At 30.3% G+C, this 26,540-nt stretch overlaps 3 protein-coding genes across 6 annotated transcripts; 1 reads left to right on the top strand and 2 right to left on the bottom strand.

Annotated features, from left to right (window-relative positions):
• Nucleotides 1-206: 206 nt before the first annotated feature.
• On the bottom strand, nucleotides 207-5,130 carry LOC100791595 (GDSL esterase/lipase At4g28780). Its single transcript, XM_003536906.4, has 5 exons — nucleotides 4,801-5,130; nucleotides 4,501-4,628; nucleotides 3,319-3,561; nucleotides 2,336-2,588; nucleotides 207-732 (listed from the first exon to the last, which is right to left on the bottom strand). The coding sequence occupies exons 1-5, from the start codon at nucleotides 5,042-5,044 to the stop codon at nucleotides 497-499; spliced, it is 1,104 nt and encodes a 367-aa protein (XP_003536954.1). The 5' UTR covers nucleotides 5,045-5,130; the 3' UTR covers nucleotides 207-496.
• A 9,558-nt stretch (nucleotides 5,131-14,688) lies between these two features.
• Nucleotides 14,689-20,195, top strand: LOC100816955 (uncharacterized). 3 transcript variants are annotated; one of them, XR_005886569.1, is made up of 7 exons: nucleotides 14,689-15,078; nucleotides 15,598-15,697; nucleotides 16,047-16,127; nucleotides 16,234-16,338; nucleotides 18,144-18,347; nucleotides 18,909-19,595; nucleotides 19,790-20,195. XR_005886569.1 is itself a non-coding variant. In NM_001255178.2 (6 exon segments), coding segments are annotated over 6 exon segments (735 nt in total). In that variant the 5' UTR covers nucleotides 14,767-14,875; the 3' UTR covers nucleotides 18,951-19,169.
• A 990-nt stretch (nucleotides 20,196-21,185) lies between these two features.
• Nucleotides 21,186-26,276, bottom strand: LOC100814302 (uncharacterized). Of its 2 annotated transcripts, none has more exons than XM_003537100.4 (4): nucleotides 25,630-26,276; nucleotides 23,516-25,391; nucleotides 22,618-22,774; nucleotides 21,186-22,100 (listed from the first exon to the last, which is right to left on the bottom strand). In XM_003537100.4, exons 2-4 carry the CDS (start codon nucleotides 25,304-25,306, stop codon nucleotides 21,352-21,354), a joined length of 2,697 nt encoding a protein of 898 aa, XP_003537148.1. In that variant the 5' UTR covers nucleotides 25,307-25,391; nucleotides 25,630-26,276; the 3' UTR covers nucleotides 21,186-21,351. The 2 variants fall into 2 exon arrangements, with proteins under 2 accessions (XP_003537148.1, XP_006588715.1); XM_006588652.3 differs by having other exon boundaries at nucleotides 23,516-25,409; nucleotides 25,630-26,262.
• Nucleotides 26,277-26,540: the final 264 nt, after the last annotated feature.

Raw genomic sequence — 26,540 nt, 5'->3', positions numbered from 1 at the left:
CACCATTCAGGTTTTATGGACAATTGGACATTAAAGCAGGATGCATAGCAACAAATAATGGTTTGATGAGAGTAAATCATATGTGGTGGCTTGATTTGTTGAAGCCTTGGCCGAATGGTTAAAAATCAATGTTTGTACGAAATCAATTACATAGAAGTGTGTATATGCCCGCGCAAAGAGCAAAAGCAAAAATAAGAGACTTCAAATTTGCAACCAATCAAAGCATAGATTATTGGCAAATTCCTTTTAGATTTTAAAATTAACTTACATTGAAATCCTCAGCCAGTCCATTATAACTAAACTATCTCACACACTAGCTAGTAGTGATGTTGCACCTGCACATACATTACATGTAGTATATGCTATGACATAACGTGAGGAAGCTTAACAAAGGTACGCACGTAATTAATACTGAGACACACATCCAGGCACATACAATTACAATGGTGATGAGGTTTTTGCCCCTCACTAGCTCACACTAATAAATTAAGACCTCTTAATAGATGTTGGAGTCAATGGCCATGATGGTGCTAAGGTTCATAGGGGTCATAATGTCAGAGGTTCCACTAAAGATGTCTCGAACAATAAACCCTAGAGCACGTTGAGATGGGTGATAAGGGTCCCAAAATGCATAAGTATCACGGTTTGGGCATAGGTTTGACAATGCAGTGCACAGTCCCACCCCATTGAAACGACCTTGTCCACAACAGGCTATCTTTGATGTAACAAAACCTGCTACCACCAACAATTAAAGAAGACCATTAGTGGGTTACATGTAGTTAATTAGTAACACAAATATTGGACTGTAGAGAAAGCTCTTCAGAAATAAAATGAAATCCAAATAAGTAAAATTTAAGCATAAAGTCATCTTAATCTTCTACCTTTTTCACCCACTTAAAATTAGTCCATGTTCTTAAAAAAAAAAAAACCTTTCTTTTAAGTTTTAAAACTATCCAAAGTTTATTACATTTTTCAACCCACTTAATCTTCTACCTTTTTCACCCACTTAAAATCGTTCATCTGGATTCCATTATTACATATTTGATTTTTAGTAATATTTTTTTGTTTAACACTTAATAAAAATATTGATGAAAGACTTTAATCATATTAAAAAAATATTATCAAATTATGAATAAATGTTACTAATATATTTTTTTTTGACATTTTATCAAATGTTATATATAATTCATATTGCTAAAGCTAAAAATGTCAAGGAAAGACTTTAATAACATGGGTTATAGGCAACATTTGATAAATGTTACAAAAATATATTAGTTCATAATTTTATGACCTTTTTTAATATCATCAAAAGTTTTAAGTAATATTTTTATTATGTGTTTGATAAAAAAGAATATTGCTAAAAATCACATTGTTTGGTGGTGGAAAACATTAAGTATAAATCATGGACATGGTTGGAAGCTATTGTGAAGGAATCTTTTTTTTGTGAAGGAATCTTTTTTTTTTTTTTTTGAGTGGTACTCTAAGCCGACTACATGCTTACAATGCTTAAGGTTGTGAATGTATATCATGAATCTGCTAACCTTTTTGGGAGGGCAGTTTCGTGTTTTTGGGAAGATAAAACATATAGAATTGTAGTGGATATAGCTGGTGTACAAAAAGGGATATGTTATTTAGCCTCTCTGCAATATGCTACGTAAGGGATATGTTTTCCTGTTTTTCTGTCATTTTGCTGGTTGATAATTGGTGTTGGGTTGGGAAGGAAGCAATGGAACTAATGGTATGTAATTACCACAGGTACTTCTGGTACCCAATAATGCAATCATTTTTTGCTGATAAAAAAAATCCAAAGTTTATTACATTTGATGCATTTTTCTAAAGGCAAAAATACAATTTTGTAGTTAGTTTTAATGTTATTCTTCTATCAGATATAGAGTTTTGTATCAATAATTTATGTTGACTTATAATGTAAACTATTATTATATAAGATTAGTTGAATGAAAACTCCTTAAAAGAACACACAGACACAAAAAAAAAAAAAAAATTAAGGAAGTGCATTTAAGTTTTGTCAAAAAAATTTAATGTGCAAGGGCTAATTTAATTGGGTGGAAGAGTTAGAAAGCTAATTAAGGTGAGTATTTGCTCAATAAAACTTCTAGAATTAAAAGGTGAAATTAAGCAAGAGATGTGTTAGAAACATATTGTTTAACACACTCTTTTAAATAAATTCTTTTTAATTAGTTAAAATTTATTTGAAAATGATAAAATCAGAAGAATGAATTATTATATAATATATTAGATCCACCAAATTTTGTCTTTTTCTATAAATTTAAACCAATGAAAAAATAGTGTTTAAATTAAGTAAATGTTGAGAGACCAAATCTTTGAGGGTCGGTGATGAAGTTCATGTTCATTTGGAAGGCATTGACAGCAACAAAAACGTCAGAGCCCACTTGGGAGTTGATTTCTCTAGTCATTTGGACCAGAAGTGGGTTGAAAATTTGTGCAGCTTGTTGTAACTCAGGCACGCACTCTCCGTTACTACTCCTTGTAGCAAGCTGAGCAGGAACACAGCCCAATGGACCAGTTCCGGTCACAAGAACCCTTCTAGCACCCAACTCATACAACCTCTGCATTGTCATTTATGTAACAATTAAATTAATTGACCCCATATCAATATGATTTTGAATGCCGCACTTAAAAGGAAGGTAGAAATGTGACCAAAAGAAAAAATAACACAAAGGAATTAGAACACCCATGTATCAGTTGTACGTGATTTATGAGTTACAACACAAAATTCAAAAGGAAGAACTTTGCATTTGGATGCCCCAACATGAAAAATAAAAATACTCTGCATTTTCAGCAATCATATTTTTCTTGTGTATTAAGCGAAATAGACTAAGTTCAATAACTTAATTCAAATTTGATAAAAAAAAAAAAATTGACGTGAATATGCTGATATACTCTCTCTTGAAAATGAAGTATCAAGGACTACTTCCAAAAACTTGAGTTGTTAAATGAAAACTTATTATATCTCTATCATGAATAACGTTATAGTAGCCTCTGGTTAGGTTTTTCAGAAAGTGCATTAAGCCAATAATCTGGCTCTCTCACTTTAACCTTTTTTTTCCCCAGAAAACTATCTCCTGTATTTTATTTTCTTACACATACTTACATAGTGGCATACATCTTCCTATAGCTTGTATTTGCTTTTCTTATAACTCCCATTGAACTTTCCATTGAAAATGGAAGTATGTGTCTTAATCAAAGAGTTATGCTAATAAAAGAGACAATTAATTTTCTGTTAGTTTTACCTTGAAAGAGAAAGAAAAAAAAACTTTTTATGGAAATTTGAATTACCATGAGAATTTTACGATACTCGGTGATGAGGTAACGACAATACTGGGGGACAGTGAATTGGCGAGACCTGGCAGAGACAGGAGTGAGAAAATAGTTGTTAACGAAGTCGTTACCACCCAGAGTCATCAGGAACAGTGCACCATTCACGATTCGTTGTGTCTGCGTTGCTCCCACTTCTGCACTTAACCGTTGCTGGTACTGCTCGAACAACGCATACTGCTGGAACATTCGTAAGATCCCCACCTGTGTATCACACCACGTAGCTACTATATATATCTTAATTAACTCATTATCAATTATGTATGATCCAATGCTTTTAAATAACGGTTGTGGTCGCATGCATTCGCTGGAATTCATTACACTGTGTATTTATTTATATATAATTCCCAATAATGTCATGGGAAAGGCTTCAATTAGTTATTATCTGCAATATTTCGGTCATGGTTAGTTAGTATGCTTTTTTGGGTATAGAAAGATATAGTACGAGAAATAAGTAATTGAGATAGTTAATGGTATGATGTAATAAAAGGGAAAAAAATGAGATATTAACGGACTATTTTTAATTTGTGAGTGTTCAAATATTCCTCACATGGAAAAATGATTTTTGAATGCTTTTAATTACACTCACTTCATTAATATCTACTACCATTTATTTATATCTTTTTTTTCCCATAATTAACATTATATCACTTATCATTCATACTTAGGTTTTTCTCTCACTATAGTTGTAAAGTAGTATGTTAGGTGTTCACAAATCATTTTTGTAATACACAATCAAGTTTTATTTTCTTTTTAAAAAAAATCAATTGCACATCACATAAATATTGAGACTATAAATACATTTAGTTTAGATAATGTAATAATTTCTCCATAAAAATGTGGTAGTAACACACTTTTTAAAATATTCTTTTGAACACATTCTTAATTACTAGTTGGTTAAAATTTAAAAAAATCACAAATTTTAGGTCTCCTTTCTTGCGTGATGAATTAATTGCTCTCTTAATTTTGTTATTTTTCGTAAATTTTAATAATAAAATGTGTTTGAAGGAAATATGCTAAAAGGTGTGTTCTCATTTCTGCATAGTACATGGACATAGATATGGTTAATTTAAGTGCATTGAGCAATATTATTATATTGGATACATATAGATAGAGAGAAAGGAGAGCTGGTAGATTAATTACAAATTGGATGCCGGTGTCGTTAAGGATTCCTATCCCTGCGGAAGCGAAATTGGCCCCAACTAATAGCTTTTGTCCGGTGAGTTCAGGGCTCAAGTATGGTAACGTGGGTTCAGACCCAATATGCTGGCCTGGAACAATATCATTCACATAAATTAATTTCATACTCCATACATATAATAACATGTGAGCATGTCTTAATTAATTAATGTATCATATATTAAAAAGAAAATGTGCATATATATATATAGCATGATGATATGGTATATGAATGTGTTATATATATATATGTGTGCTACTGACTGATAAGGTCAGGGAGGTTGTAGCCATTGGAGAAGCGGCCGGTGGGGCGACGGGTGGGATAGTCGATGCCATAGGGAGGAGAGTCGGCGCGTGCGGTGGTCGGCAAGTAATTGTTGTTGCCACTGTCAACCAGAGAGTCCCCGAACACAAAGAAAGTGCGAGCACTTTCAACACTCTTTGTGTTGATGAGAAGTGTCACCACCACCAGGGTGAGGATCATGAGGACCACTCTCATTCTTGACATCCTCACCAGCTCAATCAGTTTTTATGTTATAGTGATCAATGTATGTATGTGCTTGTTTGGAAATATTGGATTGGGAGTGATTGTGCATTCTAGGACTGGGATGCATGGTCTTTATATAATGAGGCTACGATGCATATGTTTAATTTCATTGATGAATTAGTCAATATGTGAAATGTTTCTATCCAATTTGAATATAATTATTTTTAATAAAAATATTTAGACAAAAAAATCTTATTTGATATAGAGTTATTATTATCATGAGATTCTCAATATTTTATTGAAGTTCTGAGTGATTTGAGCTGAACCAAATGATCCTATTTAAAATAGTAAACCCATTAAAATACTTTTTATTTAAAAAAACACAAGTTAGAAAAGAAAAGAAAAGAAAAAATAGTGATTGCCGCGTTGCTATGGGTTATGGACTTACGGCTAATATGGCCATAAAGATTTGAAGTTATTGCATTGACAAACGGGAACACACTTATTGTTCAGTACTACATGGGACACACAGTCAACCAAGTATAAAAAACCTAAATTTAATGCACCAACAAGTGCCCGTTTTTCAATTTTGATATTCTTAGACTATTATATATCCTTTTGCTATCCTTCTTTAGTGGAGTATTTGAAAGTTTAAGGAAGTAGCTGCTATTGAAATAGTAGGAGTTTTGTAAAATTCTACTCATTGAATGGCTGAATGATTGATAATAAACACTATTCAGTTAATTTTTATTTGTAAACTTTTATAATATTTTTTTTATAAGAGGTAATTTTATTCAAGATAAAATTCAGCATTAAATGCAAATATCTTTTAGTAAGAATTGAAATCATAAATATTACTCATTTTTCTCATTATAATTATTGTGTAAGAAAAACCATTTTAATCTAATATAATTATCATTTTAATTTTTCAATTTAATATTAATTACTCTTTTTTACTTATATTTCTTGTTTATTAATAATGAACTATAAAATCTAAAAATAAATTAATAATAATGTAAGATTAATTTTATAAAATTATATTTTATTTATTTATTATTATTTTTTTGTCTGTAAAAAATGACATGATTATTATTTTGGGGGCGGAGGGAGCAATTATTTCATAAAAAAAACGTACAATTTCTTTCATTAGTCTAATTCCAGTGACAAAGTCAATACATTAGCCCAGAGACAATTAATGATGCCCAGTAAACAACATTTTAACCCCCTTTTTATCTAAAAAATGTAATTAAACAACATTGTAGTTAAATAAAATAACCCAAGACCAGCTAACTCCTATTTGAGAAGGTTTCCTACTATATACAAGTGGACTAATATAACTATATAAGTGTGACAGTTTGAAGCACCAGATTTATAATTGAATGAAGTATCGAAAAAAAAATTATGGTTGAATGAAAATGTAAAAATCAAGTACAGTGCAGCATACACTCCTAAAAAAAAATCAGCATACACTATTCCGTATCTTTAAATCAGTTTAGCGATTTTGGAATGATTTAGAAGAGTTATTGAATACCATATTGCGATAATCAATTGTCCGTTGAAAATCTATTTTAATTAGCATTAATGGAAGACTTTTGCATCCCTTGTCGGTCTTCAGTATAGCTGGGCCTAAGCTGGATGACGTTATATTTAAAATTTAATTCGAAGGGTGCGATTCAAAGCAATTTAGCACTCGAAGTTTTAGGTTTTCATTATTTTTTTTAATAAAAAAAGAACACAATTTTTTAAAAAAATGCTTAGAATTTTAATACACATTTTATATTTTTTTTTATATGAATACATAAATTTTAAAAAAATTATAATAGTTATTTATCTTTTGGTTTACACTTTAGATAAAGATATCTCATTATCAGTCCTGGAAGATTAATTCTTTCATGGTATAAAGATGGTTGAAATAGGTATTGTCATTTTTAATAAAAAAAAAATGGTCAAAAATTAAATCCGTGACAATTTTTTTTTTATATTTTTTAACAAATTAAAATTACACATGTATAAAAAGTGAAAACTATATTGATATTATAAATTCATATAATAATATACTAATATTGAAGTAAACCTCATCATACAAATACTAATTACTAATTAGTGTTTTAGGATATTAGTTAAAGAACTAAAAATAATAATAAATTATTTAAAATTAAGCTATCTAAGATTTTTTTTATGTTCTTTTATGATTAATTTTCATAATAAATATTTTATATTTTAATTTCTTGATCAATATTTTAAGGACACCGACATCAAGATAATATATATATATATATATAATGAGTTTTTCTATATAAGAAACCAATTCTTAAGTAAATCTTTTAAAACAATATAAAATTTACAATTGAGATTTAATTTAAACATCAATTTCAGTTACTTTAATTTTAATATTTTAAAGTTAATTATGAGTTTATGTATATTGTTAGTGTATAAAGTTTATACGGTCAATCAATTAAAAAATATTATAAATATAACTTTAAAGATATGTATTATAAAAGTTAATCAACTTTACAAAGACTGAATTCTTCTAAGCATGATTAAGAATCACTAAACTAAAATATTAATACTAATAAAGTTTTCTCTATACATGTGATTCAAAACTTAACCCCTTGCAACATTCTTAAGAACTTAGCTGTCTATTAACTATACTAAATCTATTAACTGAATGTATAGACTTTTTCTCTAATTCTATTTAGCTTATAGTTAAAAAAACAAAAAAAAAGTAATTAAACAACATTGTATCTTAAAAACATTCTTAAGAACATAGACTTTTGTTTTACAATAATCACTAAAATTAGAATATTTAATCTCATGCATATTTTTCAAATCTCCCACCACTGTATTGACCCTAGTGGTTCAAAAAACGGAAACTATATTTACTCATTTTGTAAACACTTAAAATCAAATGTTTTTTTTTTTATGTTATTATCATAACATACCTTTATTGTAAAATCTGTAACTAAATTTATTTTATTATGCTGCATATATAGATCTCAGTTATACTTATTTAACCATTTGAAATTAATTTTATCATTTAATATAAGTATGTATCTATTTATTGGAAAAAGCTAGAGCGAATAGGATTCTCCTTAATTTAAAACTAAATCATCAAACCAGTTTAATTAAATCAAGACTCGTAACTGATCAATATTGGAATTAACTACTTAAAGTTATCTACTTAAAGGCACGGGTAGCCTCTATAAACAGATATTTTCTGCTGAAACCCATCTGCATGCATGCTTTAAATTTGTTTTTTTTCCACGTATTATGTTAAGCAGCATGATTAACTTCAAAATATCTACTCATAAACGTGTCAACGTCTTGTCAGTTGTCACTGTATTTTTGCAATATGTGCTGATCCGTAGGGCAACAGACATTTTTTTTTAATTATTACGTTAACTAATTAAGACAACAGATTTTCTAGGCATTGAATTTTTACGTACGTAAGTTACACTACTAGAAATGCTATACAATGCATACAGGAACTTAGGTCACTTTCTGATATTAATGATGAAAATGCAATTGTTGATCACTGGCACCAGCCACCAGCACAATGCCAACGACTATTATTATCTAACTGTTTTTATTTATTGGGTCGGTAGAAAAAAGCACTATTAGGAGTTGAGCATGCATGTGATTGTACATAAATGGTTAAGGCTTCGACAAAATAAAGCAAATGACTGAGGCTAAGCCGCGAAGGTAGATCGATCTTCGTTTATTTATCAAAGGGAACAACTGTAGGGGATTGAATGGAGTAAATATCGGAATGTTTACATCAATGAATCATTGATTAATCACATGTGAGAATTTGACATCACACTTTAATTTAAAATATATAATTTTTTTTTCACTAATATGATATTTAACTTTTTTATTTTTAGTCGCACGCTTACTCTTGTATTTCAACAAAAATAAAATCTAAGTAATTTTTCCCTTTTTTCCCTCTTATGTTTGATCAAAATTTAAATGCTACGTGGCGGGACAGGCACAAGACGTGACTACTAGACAAAGCTAAAAGATGATGTTTTCCACAGAGGAAATTTCCCAAATCTGTCAAGAAAAGTAGTATAACGTGAACTACAAATTTCAGAGGCTAATAATTTACACACGCTGTATGATCTACACTCAAAAAGTATGAATGGATTAAGTTGTTTCTAAAATATTTAAACTCGGATGAATTAAATGCTTAATTAAGTTTGTTTATTTAATTAAATACTTAATTAAAAATTCTTAAAGTTTATAAATTTGATATTAGTAACTAGCAAATAACACGGGGATGCACATAGAGTAACTATGGGAACAATTGCCCCCACAAAACAACTTTTTATTAAAAGAAAGAATTTTGTATGTTTAATATGATAATGTCTTCTTTCTAATTATTTTCATTTCTTTAATTTTAATGTTAACAAAATTACTTTTCAGTTTTATTAACCTTAAGACTAATTTTAAACAAAAAAAAGTGAAAAATATTAAAATATTATATTTTGGACATATAGAACATTTTGTTTTCAATAAAAAAAAATTATTTTTTATTATTTAAAATTAAACCTAAAATTTAATGTTAACAAAACTTAAAAAAAAACTTGAAACTCCTGAACCCAAATATTTGAATAAAGGATCCGACATCATTTTCTCACGGACATCTACCCTGGCAGTGCCAATTAATGGCGGAAATCAATAACTAAATGTGTTTGAATTAACCAGGTATGTCTGACAAATTAATAGTAGTAGTAAATTAATTTTATTTGAGTTGAAAAAGAAAATAAAGAAGAAAGAAAAATATAAGTAAAAATAAAGCGATGTAAAAATTTGTTTGATAGAGATATGAAAAAGTAAATTGAAAGAAAATATTTTTTTCTTAAATAGTTAATTATATCCTATTAATAACATTAAGACCCGGATAAAGATACAGGTATAAGATTTTTCAATAAACTCATCATCATAAAAAAAATATTTTCCAACACTCATTGAAATTAGTTTAAGGAAACTTTCAAAAAATCATATATTGTTTTTATAAACGTAAATAAACTCTATATATAAAATCTCGTCTCTCTACATCTAGATAAAGTACTGATATAAAGCTTATAAAACTTGTTATTTTGACTCTCGTTTGCAATCTATTAATCTTGATTTTTTAATCTAGTAAAACAAACAAGAATTAGCACACATATGACTCAATTTAATTTGTTTACATCCTAAATTCCAAGCTTAATGCTAACTATATTACCAATTCAAAACTAACTTCTTAATCCGTGTTCCCTACTAATTAATGAATGATGTTATACCGTAAATGCACGCCCTCTTATGAAATTCAAACGTGTTTAATTTACACTTTTTTAAATCATTTTCATAAGATATTTCAGTTAATTTTTAACTTTTTTTATTAGTTAAAAAAAACATTTGACTATTTGATAAACAATTTTTTTAATAATTTAAAATGTTTTTTAAACATTAACTTATACCTTTTATATTTTCTTTTATTTTTATCTTTAATATTTTTTTCATTTTTCTTATTATCTTTTTTAAAATAAATCATGATTTTATTATTCCTTTTATTATTTTACTTCAACAGTTAATTTTTACTAAACACTTCTAATTTAAATAAATTAATTTTTCAGTTTTCAACTACTAATTAATTTTTTAACTTTCAACTAGTTTTTCAATTAATTTTGCCAAACATATTACTAACGTAAAAACAAACCCTTCCTATATTTCTGTATATTAGACTCAATTACTTACTTCATCAAGATTAAGAAAAATAATTAATTTAATTGATAATAATAAATTTGTCTTAAATTTATAATTTTTTTTCAATATTATCATTATTTTTAATACTTCTCTCTTTTAATGATTTGTCAATAATTTTTTTCTTTTTAATAAGAATATTCTTAGTCTAAAAATAATTAATACAAGAAATATTATATATTAAATCTTATAAAAAAACAACAATTATCATTTCAAATTTAAATCTTAAAAATAAAAACGGAAGAATAAGAGTATATACTCTTACAGGTTTTGGGTCCCTCTTCTCAATAATTTTGCTTGGAGGTCACTCTTTTAAAAAAAGAAAATTGTGGCACTCCCATAGTGTAAATAAATAGTTTTCTCTCATTCACGGCACTCATGTAGGTAATGTGATGACTAAATACTTTTCGTTAGGAATAAATATTATTAGACGGTTATTTAAGATGCACTTTTATTTTGAAATTCCAAGCACGATAATGTTAGGCTGTGTTTATTTGTAGAGAAAAAAATAAAAAATTAGAGAAATGAATAGTAAAATAACATGGAACTCATATTTTTTATATTTTACTTTAATTAAAAAAATTTATCTTAATTTATTTGTTTCCATTTCTTTTCATTCTATGAACGAGTTCTTAGGGATTAACTTTTGATAGCCACGCTTGTGAAACAGTGATGGCAAGCCTAAATCACTACTCGATATTTCATGTGAAGGTATTTTAAAAAAAAGTGCAGAATGATATCTCTGAACTTGGGTTTTTTTAGAAGAAATGTATGGTAAAATATATAGTTATTTAAAATTTATTTGTTTTTTTATTATGGTAAAATTTAATTGTTATTTCTATTTAACTATACAATCGTTTATTTTACTCTTGATAATAAATTTCAAGGGTTGAATCATTGATTACCAAAAGAAACAAATGGAGGGAAAGGAAAGCACTATTATTCTCAGTTCACATTATTAATTCAGGCGAACTTCCCATTCCATGCCAATCATATCCCAACGATCTTTGCGGCCAATCAATTCTCCTCTGAAAAATGTCCCAACACACTGTACTCAAAGTAGCTTCGCTTTTTATTGCACTTTGTAAATAAGCTTTTGAAAAGTAATTGTATGATTTAAATTCAGCCCCATTAAAAGGGGGGGATCCATGACATTTTGTCTTTTGAAAGGATGATGAGATTAATTCTTGATTTTTTAAAATGTATTAGGAAATTTTTTGTGTTTTATTTCGTACAAAATCATTTTCACGAGGGAACATGTAAGTGTGAATTTAATTTTTCTTAGATGGAAAATAATTTTTAATGATGTGAAAAATCACAATATTGTTATTAATTAGTTCACCTAATACATTTAGAAGATAGGCTACCTACTAAGAGTATAAGATAAGCTTACACTATTATTCAATTACTTATTTTATAAGAAAACTATTTTTAAATAAACATCTTATGAAATCAAACATTTACACATGTTTGTTGAGAGAAGAAACAAAAAGGAAAATAAAAAGAGAGAAGAAAGTAAGGTGATTTTGTAGACTCTTTAATAGAAAAGAAAATAGATGAAAAGTTAAAACAATTTATTTTCTCTTATTTAATTGATATATAATATAAAAAAATTATATTATATTATATTATGAACAAATATTTTCAAAAGAAAATAAAAACATACAAAAATAAAGATAAAATAATTTTGGTTTAATTGTGCTTTTAAGTAGAATGGATAAAAATAAAAAAACTAGTTCACGGTGTTGAAGTTGGGATTTTAACCCTTACTCTAACATTCCAAGACTTGTAAAAACAATCATCCAGCAAAATTCATTCTGAGTATATATTAAAATTATGGGTGAGTTTGTTTAAAATTAAAAAAAATTTCAGTAGGTATTTTTTTTAAGAAGTAAATAGGCTTTGTTTCTTAAAATAAATGTTTTTTTAAGCATAAACAATTTAAACAAACACACTAAAAAAATAAAAAATATATATTTATTTTATTAATTTATTTCAACAAATAATTTTAAATAAACTGAAAAGAGAGACTAAAATCGTACATATATTTACTACTACTAAATACATAATGTAAACTTATAAAACAATAATAAATGAGAGAAAAATATAAATATAAAAATGCTATAATATTTTTTCTTATAATGATTGTTGTCTTAGGCTATGTTTGCTAGATCAAAATAAATTTTTTTATACATAAATTTATTTTAGTAACTTATTTTTTATATGCTACTTCAATTAGCTTATCAAAATAAGCTATTAACTTTTTTTCTTTTCAATTTTATCTTTATTATTTTATTTGAAATTCTATTTTATCTATTTATTCAATTTAAAAGTCTTCTTAACTTTTTTGTTTGCTATATGAAAAAATGTATGTATCTAATTTTAGATTTTTACATACACATGATACACACAACAATCAACTCATATGTTTTTTCTAAAATTATGACTTAACTCATTGTCTTACATAATTTTTATTTTATCAATTTAATTTGTAAAAGCAAAAATTCCCCTTTTTTTAAAAACTAAATCCTACTCATATTTGAATTGATGATGCACACCCTGTGCAATTGTATCTTTTTCATTTTCCAATATTATGTGTGCATTTCTTGTTTCTTCATTCACGCGATTTGCTTTGGTCCATGAAAAGAGTGTTCCCTCTATGATTTGATGGTGTGTGTGCAGTAAAATGATTGATGATATATGGTTAGAACTAAACATGCGAGTAACTCTTTCCCACGAAATCAGGAATTGTAAAGTTTGTAATATGTGAAGTCTGTCCGGTGAAGTTTGCATTTTTAATGAGTTCATTTTTTTCCGGCCGGCACCCGTCCCGCACCGCATAGTCCACGAGGTTAGTGCGCAGACTCATTTGATAAAAAAGTTAAAAAAGAAAAAAAAAAGAGTAAAATTTGATTAGTTGTAAATCATTTTAAAAACTAATTATGAATGGTCTTATAAAAAAATTATTTACCAAAAATGATATCATAGTTTACACCTTAATCTACTAAAAAATGTTTTTTTATATTATATTTACTTAATATATAATTCTATACGAAATCAAAATATTATATTATCATTTACCAACTATTAAATCATATAAGAAATACTTAAATTTAATAATTCTTTTTATTATTATTTTTACTTTATTTATATCCTTATTTATTAGTATAATATATATTTTTAGATTTGAATATAAAAAATTCATGGAAGTCATAAAATCCATAGATAAAATTTGTTTAATTCGCGTGAATTAAATAGGATGAGTTAAAAAAATCCACAATTTAAATGGACTCAAAATATTAAGACCCATATAGTGGATATAATAGATGCAAACTTTTCACACAATTAAACAATGATACATGTTAGCAATATTAAATATACTTTTTTAAATTGTTTGATATTTATCTTGTTACTTTTATCCAACACTTTAAAATCAATTTACCCTTATCTTTTCAATTCCTAATTTATAACTTATAAACTAGTTTTATCAAACATAATTTATTCTAAAACAATTGATATCCATTATTTTCAAAGGAAAAAAAAAATCTATGGATCCTACAAATTAGTTTTCATACTTCCACTTATAAAATGGACCAAACAATGGAAATAAAGAAGAAACAAAAAAAAAAAAGAGTATTCTTTTTCATTCATGGTTATATTATCCATTTCTCTCTATATATTTTAAAGAAAAAATAAAAAAAAAGTTTTAAAGTTAAAAAAAAGCAAAGAAAGGAAATAATTAATTAAAAATTAGTGGAATAGTTGTTAAAAATAATTAAATTAATGAAAAATAAAATTATCTAAAAAAATATATACATCAAACAAAATAATTCTGATTATTAATAATTATAAATTATGGGATTTTATGATTCCAAACAATAAGCCTTTTTTCAAATAATTTTTTTTAAATGTATGCAGAGTCAGAGAGTACCTGACGGAAAAACCAAAAATGAGATAAAATAGAAATTGGGGAAGGAAGACAAGTAAAGAGTGGTGGACGAGATCTGATTATCTAGTTTGCTCTGGCTTTTGGAAATCCGAATAATCAAAACCAAACACACGCAAGGAAGAAGAAGAAACCCTAAAAAATTATTAAGAAATAAGATGCGGCTGAATTTGTGCCACGTTTCGCTTGGTTTCGTTCTGAAATTCCTGAATTTCCTTCAATGCTTCGTTGGCCTTTCCATTCTGCTCTATTCCCTATGGATGTTCAACGAATGGGACCATAGTGTCCCTCCTGATCCTCCTCTTCCTCCCGCCTTCCATTTCTATCTCAAACTCAATTCCATCAACCTACCCGCTCCATGGTGCTACTACTATTTTGCTCACATTTTTGTTAATTTTTGTTAGAAATGTCATTTTGAAGATTCCAACTTGCAATCTCTCACTATTCATTTCTCTTATAAGTTTTATTCTCAGTGGTAGTGTTCTGATTTGGGTGCTGTCAAGTGTATTAAATGCCATCAACTACTTTTTTCACGCCTCAAAGGGAAATTAAATCTTTACGTCTCTTTATTTTATTTTACTGTTTTAGTGCATGTTGAGATATCCGTTGCAATCAGACGCTTGGTGGGGGCAAAATGAAGTTTGCAAAAGCATCCCCACTCTTTCTTTTTGCATTCAGTTTGCGGTCGACTATTAGATTTGATCTTGTAATTCGTGTACTGCGAGTCGGACGGAAAATCAAACATGCTCTTAGTTACTTTTTTTTCTTTTTTAATTTAATTTTGATGTGATTGTAATGTCTTTGGTGAAATGCTTAGATGGTTATTCATTTTTATTCCTTGCTAATGCCAACCTTTTTTTTTTCCCACTTGATGAGACAGGTTCATCTACAATTTCATGGGATTTGGAATATTGGTGTTATGCATTTCTTTCTTGGGTTGCATTGCAGCTGAAATGATTAATGGTTGCTGCTTGTGTTTTGTATCCCACTCAAACTTGGAATGTTTATTTTCATATACTACTTCGGAAGCTCAAGCTTTTAAACTGTTTTGTTGCGCTCGTTGATATTGTGGAAAACTGTAGACAAATAAGGCTGATGTAGCGACGTTATGGTCATAGACACCCCAAAAATCTCTATGTTGTAGTTGAAATTGCGGTCAATGACCATTTTTTAAAACCTTTTTGGCTGAAAGTATAATGATCTTTTACTTTGAAGTAGTGTAAACTTGTGTGGAATGCTTTGAAATAGTAGCTTTTTACTTTACTTTTTATTTTAATTTTTTAAAAATTATCTTTGCTTTTCACTCCTTGACCTTTTAAAAAATGTTAGTACTCTATACTCGTGGTGGTGCTTCTTCTTCTGGAAGCTTCTCTGGTGGGATTCATTGCACTTGATAGTGATTGGGAAAAGGTTCTTACTTTCTTGTTGCCCTACGTTGTTTATAAACATAGTTGCACAGTTCATATTTCGTGTCCACTTTTTGATGCCTATAGTATGTTAATTGTTGTTTTTGCAGGATATTCCATTTGATCCAACTGGTCAACTTGACGAGCTTCGAGCTTTCATTGAAGATAATATAGATACCTGCACATGGGTTGGCATTGCTGTGCTTGTGATTCAGGTATGTTCATTACTGTTTCTGTTTTAGTGTCAGTATCTGGCCTTTTTTTCTTGACCTCTTGTTGGTAAATAAATTTTAGTCTATTAGTCCATTTTTCAGAGTTCAGACATGTTGATGTTGATCATTGATGTGCACATCTATTATTATCTGTCATCTTCTGAAGTTGGTACTTCTTCATCAATACTTGTAAAATTTTGGAATCCTTTATTTTTTGTTGCATGTAGATGTCAATATTCTTTTGTTCAGACGTCTTAACAGTTAGTTAATGTAGGATAACTTGATGTGCCACCATCCACATGTTTAGTTCATCAACTTCAATTGTATAAGGAATTTGGACGTGCTTTTTGAATCAGCTCTGACTTAAGGTTATCATTGACTCTGTTCACTAGAGTCTTGGAGTCAGAGGTATTATTAACTTTGTGGACCACTATAGAATGCCGTCATGGTAGCCGCTGAGTAATTTGGTTTCAGTAAATATATGTAACAAAAATTAATAATAGAAAAGAAAAGCTTTGTTGAATCTGGTTTTAGAACTTGGGATTAAATTGTTTGCCATTACTAATATGAACCAATTAATAGTATTATTGCTATTTTGCCAGATTATATGTTTGTATTATGTTCTTGAAACTATTTCTTTGGTTATTAAAAGAATCATTGGTATTATTGATGTGTGTGAGTATGAGAGAGAGAGAGAGAGATGATGATGGAGTTTATATGAGTTCTTTCTAAGTGACATTGATAGTTTAGGTACATGTTCTGATGCATCATCATTTGATTTTCTAAAACTATACCATTCACAAAAGAACATTTACAATGACTGCCTTTATTTCTTTAAAGTTAATACACACTTTTTAAAAAATCATGCTATTGCACAAATTACTACAATAAAATAATAGTCTTCTTTTGACAAAAAATACCCTTATTAAAATAGTTAGATTGTAGTTGTCAATCTACTTTAGTATTTAGGTGAGGTGAGATACTAATATATGAGTGTGTTGTTGAAAACAATAATTAATGTTTTCTTAGACTTTTTAAAGTGACAAATAATTTGAGACATTAAAAAACTCAATGACATATAATATGAGAGAGCTATTAATAACAATACTTTTTCACTTATTTGATTTTAATTATTTATATTTTTAACTAAGCAACTGCAATTTATAAATAAAACATTCTTTTTTGGTTATGATCTTTTTACCATAAGTAGCAAATACCGGTTATTAAAAATAAAACAGGGTAAAGCATCCAATGACCATCTTAGTGATACTTCTTACATGCTAGAGGAATCATTGGTCAATGGGCTATTAATGTGTGTTGAATCTTATCCCTAGAAAATTTGTTTATCTTTACCTGTTGTTGTCCGTTCTTTCATTTGGGAGGATGTTGTTTGCAGTCTCTACACACATTAGTTGGATTTGGAGATAATAGCTTGTGCTTTTGATTTTAGATTTTAATGCTCTGTTGACAGATTGCAAGTATGGGAAGTAGAGCCTGGTATAAAATATGCTGCTCCTTTTACTTTATTAAGGTTGAAACAAGAAAACAGGACAAAATTCTACCCCAGCACTGTGCCTAGCATATTTCATGTCTGTGATTTACATATTGTAAGGACAAGAAGAGATTGCTATGACCATTGGTTTTAAATTTCCAGCATTTTCCGTGTATCATCATGAAAATAGTATCAATTGAAAACCTAACAAACAATATAACAACCATGCTGTATGAATGTATAGCATTTTCTGGATTTCCTTTTATCCCATTCCTTCCTTATTGCTATTGCTCATTTTTCTTGTTGTCAACCTCAGGCATTATCTCTACTACTGGCATTAATTTTGCGAGCCACAGTTTCTTCTAGGAGAGCAGATTTTGATTATGAGGATGGATATGATGTTAGGGGTAGAAGTTGGGAGCCCCTACTGAATCCTCAACCTGGCCAACCATCTGGGTCTAGCAAAGGTGATAATAGTGGAAATCACTCAGATTTTTGGAGTGTGCGGATGAGAGAGAAGGTATGCTCATTCTGGTCTTGAAATCTAAAGTGTAATTTCTTTGATAATCTTTAATGAAATTTACGTCTTTCAAAAACTATTTGTGATTTTATCATGCAATATGCACAAAACATGCACACCTGCCTGGAAAAATCACATTTTCACTATTGTCTATTGTCATTGCTTTAAACTGTTCTTAATTATTTGTTAGAAACAGAAAGGATATGCAAATGTTTTGCAAAGATCCCTACTTTTTCTTTGTTATTTTGGTTTGACTGTAGAAATTTGAGGCCTATGTATTAATTACATGGGACTCATGATCAAAGATTTCTTCATTTAGGCATTTGGGTCTAAGGATAAATGTTGATGGGTTTATGGTTTTGCAACTTGTTTTTGAGACTTTCTCCTCAAGTGCTTGTTTGTTGATCATCTAGTGTCTATTTTTCTCTCCTATGTATTTTGTATTTAGTTTGATACATAGCTATGTGTGCTATTCATGTAAACAGATTACCGATGAGCATGCTGGTTACATTAGTGTCCTTTAACATTAGTAATGTAGGAATCACTATTTCATGTTTGCAGTACGGATTGAACCATGGTGATAAGAGCAGCTACCAACCATGAATTCCAGGCAATGAGTGCTACTAGCCATCAAGCAATTCAATGCTGTGTTGACATCTGAGTATATGTGTATATCTTTGGTTTTAATGTTTTGTTTTACTTTCATTTGTTCTCAGGAAAATCTATGATGTAAGCAATATAGTGGTGGTAGTATATGTATTTTAAATTATACTAGTTATTGATTGAAGATTAAGAATCTTGTACTTAAAAAGCTTAGCAAAAGAGAAAAATGAAAAACAAAGGCTACAATACAAAGGACCTGATGTAAGCACCTTCCTCAATGCTGTACTGATCGTGCAGTCTACATAATGGAACACGTGAAACACACGTCTTGCATGTGTTGCCATTCAATATTTTGCTTTTGTCAAGAACAAATATTTTGAATAATTTTTGAACAAGCTTAATTGGTGTGTTAAATATTGCACTGTGGAAAGTGAATTTCTTTGAGAACTTAACAAGTAAACGACTCTAATACAACTCATCTGGTGAAGTCGGAGAGGGGAAAATTTCCAATATTCTTGCTGTACTTAATTTGCTTGATCATGGCTCTTGATAGTTTCTTTTCTTATTTTATTTCAAAAGTTAATTTTAGAATAATTAATTGTACTTGTACAGACTCGAGCAGTTTGAAGTCGCATATGACAAGTGGTAGGTACATGTTTCTTGATAGTAAAAAGGATGTGTTGTCATTATTAGCACTTGAATTGTACTAATTTTACTTCACATTGAAGAGTTTAGAGTTTTATTTATTTATCTATAGATAAAGGGAAGTTTGACTGTAATATTTTTCACAGTTGTATGCATTTGAAAATTATCCATGTGACCGTTTCTGACTACTGCAGGACTATGTTGATCATTGAATTTGGTGAGGTCGTATGTTAGTATTTTGGCTGAATCGACCATGGCAAACGGTTGTTGAATATGTTCCTGTAGAACCACATTTTTTTTAAAGGAAGAATAAACAAAAGCACAAGCTTCTTCTCTACACAGTACGTATCACAACACTCTTTCTCTTCCGTTTCTGTATAGGAAAATGACAAGTGATGAGAAATTGTTCTCTCCCAAACTGGAGTCACTGATCTTAATAATTCTGGAAGCTTGTCTCGTGGAACGTGGTCCACGGTGCTGTCACGGGACTCATAAGTCGTGCCTCAATTTTTAAGTTGTAGATTCCATACTTTGTCTTTTAGTTTAGTTAGAAATTTCACATCGAATGGCCATTGGGGAATATTCTCACCCTTTTATCCACTTGAAAAAGGTGTTTGTCTTTGTCCCCTTATTCTACTTGCAGGCTTCAGTTCCTTCAGATTGCAAAGAGTAGTCCCCTCATGGCTCAGGCCATGTGTTTTAAGAATCTTTCCACGATTTACGTAGAAAAATTGATCCACGAAAAGTTTAGAGGAAGAGGATGATTTCTCAATTCAAGACAAGAAAAAGTCTAAGAACTCAAATAATACTTGCTAAAAAAACTTACATTGATTCATAAAACTATGAGGTATGTGAATTAACTCATGTGTGATTATTTAAATTCAATCAGAAGTTTTATATTTGAGTCCTTACATTAATTGAATCAATGTAAGTCCTTCCACTTACATTGGCCATCTCTATCTTTTGATTATATATCCAAATTTCAATTAATTATATCATATGATTGTTTTCAATGGTTTTTATGGAATGATGGATGAGTTTGCACTTCTTTTATCATATAAAAAAAATAATAGTAATACTTTTTTTTACCCTTATATATTATGTAACCATAAGAGAAATTTGAGCCAGCATCTGAAGCGTTTTTTATTTTCTTTGACCACAAACTTAATCTACACTCCATGTGTGGCAAGAGAATCTCACATTGAGTTCTGGCTGGAAAAAAAACGAGTCAACATATTACATTCTGAATAAAACTAGTTAAACTACTTGCTATCTCCAATCCCAAGAAGGATTGCATTAATTGATTTAGAGAAAGGAAATACAATATGCTCAGATCAATGACTTATTTCATAGTTTTATATAAGAATTGTGAGCATGGTGATACTACAGAGCAGTCATCGTGAGCTGTGACTTGTGATTCCAATTAATCCACGCTTCATCATGAACCCAATATTGTGATTCCGGTGGATGCATCATGCATGCATTATACCAACTGTACCGATGGTACTGTTAGCGTGTCAGTTATGGCTAAACTTGTACCAACAGAGACAGATAGTGACTAGTGAGTTGTTACAATGATATATATTTATGTTCTTTGTAACTAGTGTGGTAATTATGCATATAAAATTCGAAGGCTTCAATGTCAAATAACTACAAATTTATTGGTACCATAAAATTTAATAAATTAGGTGAGTAGGGTAGTGTGGATGGTGATCAAATGCAACAACAATAACAATAAACTTAGAATAATATTTATTTAATTTAATAAATCAACCACTGCATTCTCCACAAGCTCTTGAATCAAGTCCCCTTCAATCTCCTTCCCTAAAATATCAATCTCCAAATCCGTAAGCTCAACCCACCCTATTTGCACAACCTCTTTTCTGACAATATTTTCTACCACCAGGCTGGTGCTGTTCCCACCACCATTTTCCCACTCACACCTCATCCCACTTGCTCTTAATTCCTTCATTTGGGCCACAATGTGGTCCACCGATAAGGGAGATGATGTTGCTGATGCTGATGCACCCTCTTGGACTAGGACTCTGCAGCGGCTCCCACTTCTCTTTAAGCACTTTTCTGACCCATAACCAACAAGTTCCAATAGTGCATCATTGACATAGTCAAACACAAGCTTATGGTTTGATCTCATCCTCCTTCTTCTGCCCTCATGCATATTTGGCTGAGGCTCCTTCTCATTTAGATTGGCATATAATGTGTCCCTCAGTGATGGGTCCAATGGGCTCTCAAGGGAATGCCATCTAGTGTAAGACGAGTCAAATTGGTGTTGATCATCAAGTCCAGCTGCTGATAGTAGTTTGTGGACCAAGAGAAGCCACTCTTGATCATCTACCTTGGAGTCCAAGGAAGAAACCATTAAGGGTTTTAATGCATAGGGGCTTGCCACTTCTGCACTAGAATCAATATCCCATGATAGGGTCCTAGCTATTGATTCTATAGGTGGTGATTTGTCAATTAAATTGGACTTCAGTGGCACCTCTGATCCTATACGTGTAGAAACAAATAGCACTAATCAGCTAATAATAAAACAATAGTAATTAAGATTTAAGATATGGTCTATATGTTTATATATATCAAATAAGAACTTCAACTGAACCACTAGGTCGTACTAATGGTGGGATTGGGGTGTGTGCATCAAAATATAGGTTGGAACCATGGTGTCATCATTGTATAAGTTTTTTTAATTATCTATTTAGTCTCTATAATTTTTAAACTTATTCCTTTTAATTCCTTTAATAAGTGGATTTTTTAGTCCATAGGTCTCTGTCATTAAAATTTTTTAATTCATGAGTTGAAATTTTTTAACGGTAGAGACCTTTTGAAAATTAAAATGTAAATTTCAAGAACTAAAAAATTCACTTATTAACTTTAGGGACTAAAGCATCCACCTATTAATTATAGAGACTAAAAAAGATAAATTTAAAAATTATAGGAAGTAAATGAATAATTAAATAAAAAAATTAAAATGATAAAGAAAGACAAAAGGCCTAAGCATTATTACCCTGGTCACCACTCTTCATACAGTCCAAGGACTCATGTGATGCATTATTATTAAAATCTTCAAATGGAGGTTGTAACACTGAGATTGGACTTGGCTGATCCGGGTTTCCGCTTGAATGAATCTCTGGCACCATCGGTCTTGGCATAGTCAATCCAGGCTGTGAAAACAAACAAATCAAGGATTTCATTTATTTATATATGGCACTAGGATACATGCATTCAATTTATCATTCAATAATCTCATCTTGATAAAGAGGAAATCGAAGAGGTTGTGGGTCTAGGCTGCCTAAAAAATTACCACTTCAATTGATTATCAACAAGTACCCAAGCATTTTAATCACAACAATTTCGGTTTTTGATATTTCATTTATTTCACCATTCCAACACATATGAATCCCAACAATTTCAAGATGAAAATTAGTTTCCGTGCACAAAACTTGCCACTATACTCATCCTATTCTCTTATCGTGCAATACGCAACCCAGTGCCTAAAATGCTAAAATACCTGTGCAGCATGAGAACATTTGATATAATAATTTCATTACTTAGGAAGAGAAGGCACAAAAATTCCTTTTATCATAATGGAATATTCAATATCTTATCTTAAAATTAAGGACTTCTTTTTTGGTGTTATCCCAGAATGTGTCCATAACAAATAAAGGTTAAAACAACGATTAGCTTTAATATCCACTAACATGCGAAGTTCACAAAAAGCTATGAATACTAATGTTGTAGTTTCCTATATACTTTCTGAATGTTTCCTTTCTGTAGACTTTTCTTTTTCATTCCTCTCTATTCCCTTTAAAAATTTCAAGCATATCCTAAATTTTCATCGGTCAAAGAATTCATTATGAAATAAAAAAATATAATGAAATTTGCAGAATAATAGTAGCCATTACCTCTAGTGTAATCATGTCTTCTTCTTGTTCATTCGAGACTGAATCTGTTGAATTTTTTCCTGATGATTCACATAGAGCTGCAAGAGAACACTCTTCAAAACCATCCACGTTGATGCTTTGAGACACATCACTCCTAAGGACTCCAAGTGAATTTGCTGGAAGAACTAATGTTTCAGTGACAGTAGAAGTAGATTTGGATTCATCTTTAGATTGAGATGAACTTGTTTTTTCCTTGGTTGATGATTTCTTACTCCTTGAAAACAAAAAACTTGCAACTTTCCCTTTAAATGATGATCTCACACTCTTAGACTTTTTCTGCACCTTGGAGCCTTGTGCTTTGCCAGTGTTCTTATGATCATTTACTACAACTGAGAGGCCATTTTCATAGACAGAAGAAGATGCAGGCACAGAATTTGACCTGGGGAGATTTTTAGGAGAACCTTCAATGCTTGTTTCTGCATTGAAAGAATGGCTGCAAGAAACAGATTTGCCAGGTTCTTGTTCCTCATTAACAATAATTTCAACCTCAGGTGTTAAGGATTTCTTTTTGTGGGTAAGAGAAAGCATCTCACCCAAGGTAGAGCTTTTCTTTCTTGCTTGTCTTTGTTCTTGATGACCCTTGTTATCTAATGTCATCATAGTCCATCTTTCTGAAAGTCTTTTCTTAGCCTCTCTGCACACCGATGACTCAGGAGAGCACGGGACACGGCCCAACGACATTGTAGAATAAGGACTGCCACCACAGCCATTGATGTAATTGTAATCCCATGAAAGCCTTGGCAATGGTGACATTGACGTGGCTTCTAAATCGCTGAAATTCGCGGATGCATACTCGTGATATGATTTGTTGAATGAACTCTCATCATCAGAATAGCCATTGGAAAACACTGAAGAGTATGAAGTTTTATCCTTCTGATAGCTCCTCAGGCCTTTATGCATTTGCTGTGTGACCTCATTTGCCACTCTAATGGATTCTAGTACATCATCATATTCAGGTCCCTGATGGAAATTTCCACTTTTCAGATTCAATGGCGATGATGATGTTGTTGGAGAAACCACAGCCTTTTGCTCAGGTGTCCTCCAAGGGCTAGGCTTTAGCAACACTATTCGAGTGGTTAGGACCGGAGATTCATCAACTTTCTGATTATCTGGAGAGTTTCCAGGATTTTCTTGATCAACACTTGATGGTTTCTTAATCAGTCTATTGTTCTTTTTCTCCTTTCTGGCACATTTGTCATTGTCAACCATCTTCAAAGGTTTAATAAGAGTAATGCGCTTTGTCTCATTAGGTGAAGTTGAGTATAAATCACAAACATTTTGAGAATCCAATAACTTGATCAAGAGATCACTATTGGAGCTTAGAACTTCCAATGCATCTTTGAATTGCTCGGATTGGCGCATTCTCTCATCTGTTGACAGACGTTTCGCTTCCATGAATTTCTGACGAATTAGAGCCATTCTTTTCCCATCAACATCTTCACTAAACCTTCCTCTCTGAGTTTGCTGCCATATTTCATACATATCTTTGTCAGCAACATGTTCTGTGCTTGGATGAACTTCATGAAGCATTTCCCTATCCATAAACCTATCTTCCTGCTGCCAATGCTTGAATGGTAAGCCTATAGGACCATACATTTGTTGAGAATAGTCTCTCCTGTGACTTCTTTCCATTGATAAATTAGGCTCTCCCTTTGGAAGGGCTTCAAGCCCCATTAGCTTTGCTACTACATTTGGTAGGTTGTGCTTTGAGTCTTTTTGTTTGGACATTTCTTTGTCTATGAGCATCTGCATCTTGATGAGTGCTCCATTTACTTTTCTGGCTAATCCTCTATCCCATCACCACCATCATATTGATTTGTTGAAAATGATGATGAAGCTGCAAGACAAACAGGCACTACATTTGGTGATGTATAAGAAGAATAATATAATAGAAGATAAACACTTCAATTGCAGAAATCTTAAAGTGCAACTATTCCACACAACTTGGAAAGAAACAAAAAGTAAAGACAATTTAGAGAAACCTCCACAAAGATCACCAGGAAAAGGGAGAGAGATAAAGTGTATATCAAAAAAAAAGGTGGGCAAGGTGCAGAGATGTGGGCATGTTGTCGTACCTCTTTCTTTGTCTCTGCCTTTGATTAGTTCTGTACCATGTCCTCCATCCACTCTCTTTGTGAAATGTTCTCATCAAACTACTATTGATTTAATTATCTCATTTAGTACAAATGAATTCTCAACTTGTTTCCAATGGAATTTGAATCACATGATCAATTGTGCATATCTGATGACTAAATTAATCAGTCTAACAAAAAAGGCAAGTTGTTACACTTATATATAGGCAAATAACTATGAAATCCCAATGTAATAAAAATAATTCATTCTTCCAAATCTTGGCCAATAAAGTTGGTAAGGAAAGATAACATAAGTATTGAATGTGCCATTACTTGATATAAAAAAAAAAAAACTCTTGAAGTAATATTTCATTTTTGGATAAACTTTACAAGGTCAGTTACTTGACTCAATAGCAGGGAACCTTTGAGATGTTATCTTCCTATTTTTAAAAATGAGTGATTACCAAATAGATAGTATAATATGGAAAGGATATTCTTTTAAAGGACATTGCTTTAAAAGGAGTAAAAATAACAGGAGAGGCATACAAACAATAAAACGTGGAAAAAAAAGCCATATCGGTTGCGGCCCCAAAATTTCCTACATTCTGTTAGGTTGATTTCATAATAATAATTTGTTAGATCTCACCTTTAATGCAACAGAGGGTACAAAAAACTTTAGGTTTTATAAGCGAGTGAAAACAAAAATTTGTATCATAGGGTAGCCTTTTAATCTTGGGTAAAAAAAAAAAATACCGAATGGGTCAGATATCGTTTTCTATTTATGAGTGACGTACAAGTTGCACATGCAACTGAAAATGATCCTTTAAATAGAATAGCAAACAAAACAAAATCTAAATCTCACTTATAATGTGGACTATATGAAAAATTAGAAATTAGAAAGCTTAAATATGTTT

Source organism: Glycine max, chromosome 10, assembly GCF_000004515.6.
Source record: "Glycine max cultivar Williams 82 chromosome 10, Glycine_max_v4.0, whole genome shotgun sequence".
NCBI classification, from domain to species: domain Eukaryota; kingdom Viridiplantae; phylum Streptophyta; class Magnoliopsida; order Fabales; family Fabaceae; genus Glycine; species Glycine max.
The sequence above is the reverse complement of the archived record's forward strand: the minus strand, read 5'-3'. Positions and strand labels throughout refer to the sequence as shown.